The sequence below is a fragment of the Protobothrops mucrosquamatus genome, unplaced genomic scaffold, assembly GCF_001527695.2.
Source record: "Protobothrops mucrosquamatus isolate PMUCROS unplaced genomic scaffold, P.Mucros_1.0 scaffold7549, whole genome shotgun sequence".
NCBI lineage: Eukaryota > Metazoa > Chordata > Lepidosauria > Squamata > Viperidae > Protobothrops > Protobothrops mucrosquamatus.
The window spans coordinates 5914-14772 of NW_015393349.1; the positions used below are offsets into that span (position 1 = coordinate 5914).

At 42.4% G+C, this 8859-nt stretch overlaps 1 protein-coding gene across 1 annotated transcript in view; it reads left to right on the top strand.

Annotated features, from left to right (window-relative positions):
* LOC107300590 (GPI ethanolamine phosphate transferase 2-like) overlaps nucleotides 1-6774 on the top strand; it is a gene marked incomplete at its 3' end in the record, with an annotated part of 12675 nt that extends 5901 nt beyond the window's left edge. The window contains exons 5-7 of the mRNA XM_015829903.2: nucleotides 2666-2767; nucleotides 4266-4489; nucleotides 6496-6774. Coding sequence (XP_015685389.1) covers nucleotides 2666-2767; nucleotides 4266-4489; nucleotides 6496-6774 — 605 coding nt within the window. The remainder of the gene's footprint in view (nucleotides 1-2665; nucleotides 2768-4265; nucleotides 4490-6495) is intronic.
* Nucleotides 6775-8859: the final 2085 nt, after the last annotated feature.

Below are 8859 nucleotides of genomic sequence, written 5' to 3' on the forward strand. Positions count from 1 at the left end.
AGAAAGGCAAGTAAGTTCATTATGTTCTGGTAATTAGGATGCTTTTATTTTCTCCCACGAACAATCATAGATTGTGAAGAAAGGAAATAATGTTCTGAAAATTAAGAAGCAGCTTGCTTATAAATGAATGAAAAGGGGGAAAAAAACAAAAGTAAGAATTGGCTTTATAGCTAATTAGATGTTGATCTTAAACATCGGTGAAACCTTTTAAGTCATGCTTCTAGGACAGTGGTTCTCAACCTGTGGGTCGGGACCCCATTTGGGGTCAATCGACCATTTCATGGGGGTCACCAAGCAAGGCTGTCCGCCATTTTTTTTGTCTGCCATTTTTTTCCCCTTTTCCGGTGGGTGCCTTACCTCCCTTGGGCTGGGCCAGCTGGTGGTCGGCCTGCTCCGTCTCTGCCGCTTGCCAGCTACGCCTCGGCTGGCGCAGGGGGCGGAACCACGCATGTGTGGCGCTCCCGGGCAGGGAAAGCCCTCGACTTACGACCGGTTGGGTAGTCCTCGACTTACGACCGGTTGGGTAGTCCTCGACTTACGACCGGTTTAGTCCTCGACTTACGACCGGTTGCGGTCGCGGCATTAAAAAGGTTGAGAACCACTGGTCTAGGATAAGACAGCACACTGAAGATATGTCTTGTATCTGTAATGTAAACCTGAAGGTATAACATTATTTCTACATTTATCATAATTTTAAAAAAACAAATTCAGCTTGGAGATAAAAACCTCCTGTCAACATTAGTCATAAATACAGTAGGCATGTAGTTAATGTGTCTTCCTTATGAAGAGTGCCTTTGTTTTCAAGTTACGTGAAGCTGTCATATTTAGTTGTAAAAGTGTGAATGCACCCAGTATGACTCAGGTTTGCAATATGGCATCCCTAAGCAGTAGCCAGAAAATTGTAGTAAAAATAAACAAACAAACAAAAATTGAAAAAAGAAAGGAATAAAAAAAGAAAAAAAAAGTAAAATAATTGCCTTCTACCATTCTCTTTAGTGAGTAATTATCCTCTTAATGATTTTGCTATCTTCTTTGTGCCTTTGGAATTCTCAAATCCTAGAATCATTAGTTCAGTCCTTTCAGCAAAAAGTCCATATAAGCTTTCAATCTTTCAAAAAGGTTTTCTGTCAGGTTTTTTTTTTCTTTGAGCAAGCTGCAGATTCAGTTAATTTTATAATCCAATCTTTCACTCATTGTATTTAATTGCTTTTCCAACTTTTTGAATACAATAATCTCCCCATGGTTATAATATAAATGTCAATTTCCTATTTTTTTTTCTAATTCTATATCAATAAGACCCAACGGGAATAATTCTAGCTTTATTGTAATGTTGAGCTGCAGTATATTTTTTATTGTTGTATGGATTTGCACCCAACATAGTTCTGCGTTTTTTAGTATTTAGCATTTCTTTTGTCACACAAAATTATGCGGTATAGTTAGTCCCCACTTAACGTTCACTTATTCAATAATTGTTCAACAGTGTTAAACCAGAGGATTTATGACACTGTAATCATCACGGTGTCCTTGCGATCACATAATTGCAATCAGGTGCTTGAGGGTGAAGATTCATTCTCTGAGCTTGTGGGTTGGTTTCCGAACGTTTCGTTACCAAGCTAGGTAACATCTTCCAGTGGAGTTTAGGGGATGTCAGTGTCAGTGTTCTTCTGTTTATAAGAGCTTTGTGTGGTCAGTAGTTCTTGTGATGGGTCAGGTGTGTGTGTGTGAAGTGAGGGTCTTGTGATGGGTCAAGTGTGAGTCTTGTGATAGGGAGTTTACATCAGGTGAGGGTTATTGGGAGGTGAAGTGCTGGTGGGGGGGCTGGCATGGGTTGGTTGAGGGTCGGTGCCGTCTCTGGTTCTCTGCGCAGTTGATTTGGATTCTGAGGGGTTCATAGGCTGGTTATAGGTCATTGTGTCTGTTGATGGAATTGCTTGTGGAGTGCCAGGCTTCGATGAACTCACAAGCGTGGCTAGTGGTAGCGTGGCCAATGATTTTGGTGTTTCTCCAATGGAACTGGTGCTGCTGGTGTCGGTGTGGGTAGAGATTAAGGATTTGGGATGGTGACGTTTGACTGCCAGCTGGTGTTCGTGGATCTTGGTTTTAATTGATGTGATGTTTGTCCTATGTAGAATTGGTTGCAATTGTTACAGATAATTTTGTAATTACATTGTTTCTTTCATCCTTGTGTATCTTGTCTTTGGTTCTGGATAATTCTGGCGGAGTATGGCTGTGGTTTGTGGGCTATTGCTTTTCCTAAAGGTTGAAGAATTTTGGCTGTCATTTCTGACACCTCTTTTTGTGTATGGTAGGGTTAGTTTTTCCGTGGTGGTTGGCTGTGGGCGTGTTGTGGTTTGGATGCTGTATGTCAGAATATGAAATTTTTTGGATAGCTGTTATGGAGAAGGATGTCAAGCAGCCATTTCTCTTCCACTTTTTGTAGTGTTGTGGTACTGCAGTGTTTTCTGGACCTTCTAAAGAGGGTCTGGACACAGCCTTTTTTATGTGCAGTGGGGTGGTTGCTTGCAAAGCTGAGGATCTGGTCTGTGTTTGTGGATTTGCGATAGATGGTGGGTTTCCAGTTCTCCACTGTCCAGGCTTGTTATGTCGATGTTGAGGAATGGGAGTCTGTTGTCTGTTTCCTCTTTGCATGTGAATTTGATCCCAGGGAATATGTTTTTGAGTAGGTGGTGTGGTTTCTTCAATTTGGGAGCATTTGGTGATGTCAAAGGGGTCATTGACATAGAGTTTCCAGAATTTTGGTTCAATGGTGAGTAGAGCTATGGATCTGAGTCGTTGCATGACTGCTTCTGCTATTAGGCCTGATATGAGTGATGTGATTCCATTGGGGTACCTTGTACTTGCTTATAGATTTTCCCTTTGAACTTGTAGTATATGTTGAGGCATAGATCCAGAAGTTTCATGATGGTCTCAGTGGACATAGAGTGTTCTGTGATGGCATTATCTTTGTGGGTATGGTGTTTAGCAAGTAGGTGGTGTATGGTTTGTTTAGCCAGGTCGATGTCAATCGAGGTGAAGAGAGCAGTGACATTGAAGGAGACCATGATTTCTTCCTTGTTAATCTTGGTGTGCTTTGGAGAAATTGTTCTGGGGAGTTTATTGAGTGGGTTGAGTCATTGACCAGGTGTCTGAGTTTCCTCTGCAGAGTTTTTGCTAGTTTGTACATCAGTGTTCCAGGTAGAGACAGAATTGGACATAAGGGGGAATCCCATTCTTGTGTATTTTGGGACTGTAGAACCTGGGTGTGGAGGAATCTTGTGGTTGCATGTGCTTTCTCTCTAGTGGTGTTAGCTGTTTTTCTTTTTCCATTTTTCTTAGGGTGTCTTTTATTTTGTTCTTTAGCTGTTCTGTCGGATCATTGTGGATTATTTGGTAGGCGTTGGTGTCATTTAGACGGTTTTCGGCTTTACGGATGTAGTCAGTTTTGTCCATTACTACTGACAGTCTGCCTTTGTCTGCCAGTAGGATGATGATGCTTTCATCTTGTTTCAATGTCTTTAGTGCTCTCTTCTCCTTTTGGCTAAGTGTTTCATTTTGTCTGTTGCGTTGGATGCTGGAGATGATTCTTTGTCTGCTGTCTTCTTGTGTTTCTTGGTCGTGTGGCGCGTTTTTAGAATGGATTCGAGATTGGCGAGGAATTCGATGGGGTCAGCATCTTTGTGGTTGAAACTGAGGCGGTGTGTGAAGACGGTCTTTTCGTCATCAGAGGTCTGCTGGATAAATTTCTGATCCATAGTTCTGAGTTGTCTTGTGGTTTTAGGGTGATGGTTTCAGGTGCTTGTTTATGCCTCACAGTTATGACATTGTAATGCCCCACAATTATGTAATTGCCGTTTGCAACCTTCGGTGCTGGCTTTCGACAAACAAAGCCAGTGAGATAGACAGCAGAAGGTTGCAAAAGGTGATCACCTGATGATGGGACACTGTGAACATGCAAGATTCACTTAAGAACGACAACTGGGACTGCTGAAATTGCCATTGTAAGTCAGCAATCCCCTGCCATTGTGCTTTGTGACCACATTGCATAGTCACGGAGTACTCAGTCCCAATTACTTTTGGTAAGTGAAGCCTACCTGGAAAGCTAGCTAACCTTGAATAAGTATTTGGGGCTCTGGGTGATCTAGTCCACTGTTGTTCATTCTACTAGCCATAAACTGAGAAAAACAACTGGTTAAACATTACGGGGCAAGCTTTAGTTTAAACTCTGTATTAAAATATAATGTTCTATCTGCATTCTCGTCTCTTATTATTAGACCCTGGATTTGAAATGTTTGTGAAGGCAGAAAAAGCTCATGGGAATTGGATTCAATACTATTTGGAGGGCAGTAGTACACAAGTTGTCATGAATTTGAGCAAAAAAATCATAAAACAGTATTTGGAAGCTCTCAAGATCCTGAGCTCGTCTTTAAGCAAGCAAGTGGCCCAGTATGATGTCTATTCAATGATAACAGGAACGATGATTATTCTGGAGGTATGGACTGATTTTTAAAAAATTATTATTTATTGGTCTTAAAAGCCACTCAACTCTCAACATCTCTAAGAGGCCTCTGTTGCCCAAACTAGGAAAAAGTAAAATGAAAGAAAAGAACCCAGCATCTCAAAAGAAAACTAACATGATTGCCAGCCACCATAACCCTAGGCCCGAAAGCAGAGCCAGTTTTTCGGAGGTTTGCAGAACAGTTGGAGGATGGCAATTGTATGGATCTCTTGTGGGGATACAAAGCCTTACTTTGTAAAGCAGCATATTAAACCTGTTACTTTATTTGCACAGTTTCACGGTATTTACATTCCGAGCCAAATTCAACTTGACACAAGGCTCTCTGATTAGATTTAGATTTGGACATTTTATCCAGATTCCCAGTAGTTGTTGTTGTAGATATTTTATGTCTGTGTGATATAAGTTATTCTATGCAACAAAAGGCATGGTAAAGAATAGAAGTTATCGGATGGTCTTGTGATTGTTACTTTTACAGTAACTGGTCTCATCTCTCCTTTTTATCTTCATTTATCTCCTTTTTTCCTCCCTTCTTGAGTTAATTCCCCCTCTTACTTAATTGAACTACCTACATAGAAACAAGTATACATTGTACTTACAGTTCAAACAGTACCAGGTTTCACAAGGAGTTAGAGAAAAGACATTATTCTATATAATCATACAGAGAGAGAGGGAGGCGGAGAGGGAGGCAGGGAGGGAGGCAGGGAGAGAGAGAGAGAGAGAGAGAGAGAGAGACAGACAGACAGACCGAGCGCAACAGGGACCACAAAAAAGGCAAGGTTCAGTATCCAGAACTTCACAAACACCAAAGGACAAGGTAGTAGCTGCCATAATTGACCTGTCCATGTAGATGAAGGTATAATTGACATTAGCTTCCATCTAGACATTTCCAGTGTAGTGAAAGGTAATCTGCTCCTCCCCCCCGTACACATGTACGTCTGCGTCCACTGCCATACCAAAGTCACATACAAGTAGTTCTCAACTTAAAACAGTTCATTTAGGGACCGTTCCAAGTTACAAAAGCATGGGGGGGAAAGTGACGTATGACCATTTTTCATACTTAACAAATGTTGCAGCATCCTCGTGGTCATGTGATCAAAATTCAAGACACTTCGCAACAGTGTCCTGCTTCGTATTTGTGACGATTGCAGTGTCCTGGTGTCATGTGATCACCTTTTGTGATCTTCTGACAAGCAAAGTCAATGTGGAAGCCAGATTCACTTAACCATGTAACTAACTTGACAAGTGCAGTAATTTACTTAATAACTGTGGCAAGAAAGGTCATAAAACGGGGTAAAATCCACTTAATTGTCTCAGCAGCAGAAATCTTGGGCTCAATTATGGTTTTAAGATGAGGACTACCTGTATTTGCTTGTAATTTAGTTGCAAGATACTATAGAGCAGTGGTGGTGAACCTATGTCATGCGTGCCAGAGGGGGCACTCAGAGCTGTCTCTGTGGGCACGCATGCCGTCACCCCAACCCCGCCTCCCCCCATGGCCCCCTCCTCACCAGCAGTCCCCCGGAGCAGAGTCACCCCCAGGTGCAGCCCGTGCAAAGCAGCGCAGCCAAGGACATGGCAGCCGGGCAGCAGGGACAAGACTCCGCCCTCGCGCCCTATCGCATGCAGATGATGCGGGGCACGGGTGGAGAGTGTGGTCGCCATGGTGCTGCTGGACTGCCTGGGCGATCGGCGGGCTGTGGAGGCGGTGGGTGGTCCTTTGGGAGCAGGGTGGGGGGCAGAGCGGGGGTGTTTTTTGGGCACGGTCTCTAAAAAGTTCGCCATCACTGCTATAGAGGAATGTATAAAGCTTAACAATATACAGTGTTACATGTGAATAGATCCGTTTGATTTGCTGGATGGTTAGGGAAATGACAGGTATGCTGCACCCCACCTGCAATATGTGATAGTGTGTAATCTCTGCCCCTTGTTGAGTTGTAGACTAGATTTTGACTGTGTTTCCTCTTTTTCTCCTGACATAGGTGCTGTTCTTGCTCTTATTGAGCCTTCCAAAAGCCCTGAGCAGCAGAGCTGAATTTGAGATGCCTCACTCTTCCTTGTGTTCTCTGATGTTCTACTTGATGTGCCTAATATGGAGTGCCATTCATGTAGTTGTGTGCACCTCCACAGAAAGCTTATGCTATTTTTGCAGCATTCCCTGGCTTATAGCAGCTGGAATTATCATGCTGGCTTCGGGGCTTTTTTGGGTCATAATTTCTCTTCTGGAAGCACGGGTGATAAATTCAAGACAACCATTGAAGGTAAAAATACTGGAATGTATTATAATTTCTTACCAGTTGCACATCTCTTTTTCCAGGGAGGATCAAGAGCCGTGGTGGACAGTGGTTAGAATGCAGTATTGCAGGCTAACTCACTCTCACTGCCAGGAGTTCAGTCCTGACCAGCTCAAGGTTGACTCAGCCTTCTGTCCTTCCGAAGTCAGTAAAATGAAGACCCAGATTGTTCAGGGCAATAGGCTGGCATTGTAAACCACTTAGAGAGGGCTGTAAAGCACTATGAAGCGGTATATAGGTCTAAGTGCTATTGCTAAGTGATATTTGCTATCTACACGCTGTTCCTTTTTCCTTGTGCCATTTTTATTTCTTTCAGTCACAATGTCTTTTTCATTTTCCCTTATGCCTTTATAGAGGAGAAAACACAGGTACCCATATCTTTTCTCTCAAAAAGTAGCTGGAGACAATTTGAACAAAGAAATAGGGCAAGGTCTACGTTATTTTTTTTTTCCTGCTTCCCATGTTTTCAGCTTCAGATTGCAATATAAATAGTTTTAGTGCCTGTAAACAGTCCAGATCAATCTGTTGCAGAATCATAAGTAGTTTGACTTCTCTCTAAATTGTGGGACAAATGCTAGCAATTAGACCATTAATATTGAGCCATACAATCTAATGTAGTTACCTTTTTCCTTAAAAAATATTTGTGTACATAATCCTTGTGTTCTGTGACCTCATCAGTCAATTTGCAGTTCTGGATAGTAGGCATTCTTTCTAAGTGGTGAAAAGTTAATTGCTGTTTATACATTCAAGATAAAAACAGCCAGGGCTTCCTCTACAGTTCTTTTATAAATCTGAGCTGAATTATACATTGATTCCTCTATAATCTATGACCGTTCATGTTTATTAATTAACGTATAATAGAATACCTGCATATTATGTATAAAATGTCAACCCCACTTACAGCCTCAATAATATAACTGTTTTAGTAATCATCAAGGAGAGATCTCCTCAGCCATCTTGCAGAGGTGATTGGCAGGTTGCTACAAAAACAAGGAAAGCCAAGTGTGTTCAATTGATTACATTGATTTTGAACTGTTTCTGTACTTCTTGATTTTCCTATCAGGGCAGACTATACAACGTAGTATATTAGAACAGAACTTCTGAAATCAATTGTGCATGAATTCCCGACTAAATTTCTCTTATTTTAATGAGTTGCTTCATTTAATGGGCTTGCTGTTAATATGATTTGTGGGAATCCAATCTCAGTAATGTTGCAAACATTTATTTTGGAATTCCCTATAATGACTGTATGTCTCAGAACGGTTGGCCTCTTTGAAGAAGGTGGCAAAATAATCTTGAAGATAGAATTATTATGTTGTTGGATAAGTAAAATGTCATACCAAGTTGTTTCTGTGAAAGCATAGGTTTCAGTAAGGATTCAAAGGTGAGTTAAGTTCTAACATTACTCCCATTATTTGAGTAAGGTCTTAGTCTTAAGATCTAATGTGAAGGCTTGTTTAGAAAGCAGGCTTGTATCCATTTTGTAATTCACTCATTCTTTTCCAGTATGTTCTATATCAGTGATGGCGAACCTTTTAGAGATCAAGTGCCCCAAAACCGGCTTGCCCCCTGGCCCGCCCCCGCTCTGCCCCCCGCTCCACCCGCCTACAGGGCCACTCACCACAGGCAGCCTTGGAGCGCCATGGTGGCCACATCCTTTGCCCGCACTCCACAACATTATCTGCTCGTGATGGGGCGCAAGGGCGGAGTCTTGCCCCTGCTGCCCGGCTGCCATGTGCTTGGCTGTGTGGGCCGCGCCTCCGGACAGGCTGCTGGTGAGGGGGTTGCAGTGGGAGGCAGGGCTGGGGCTCCGAATGCCACCTCTGGCACGCATGCCATAGGTTCGCCACCAATGTTCTATATTCTTCGTTGGCATTCTGGTGTGCGGCAGTGATTGTTGAGGCATAGTTTGTTAAAGTAAGAACATCAAAAGGACCATTCTGAATGACACAAAACATTCATCCAGTCTAGCATATAGGAAAGCCCTTGTGTACATGTAGTCCTTGACTTGCAACAGTTCATTTAGTGATCATTCAAGGTTACAATGGCACT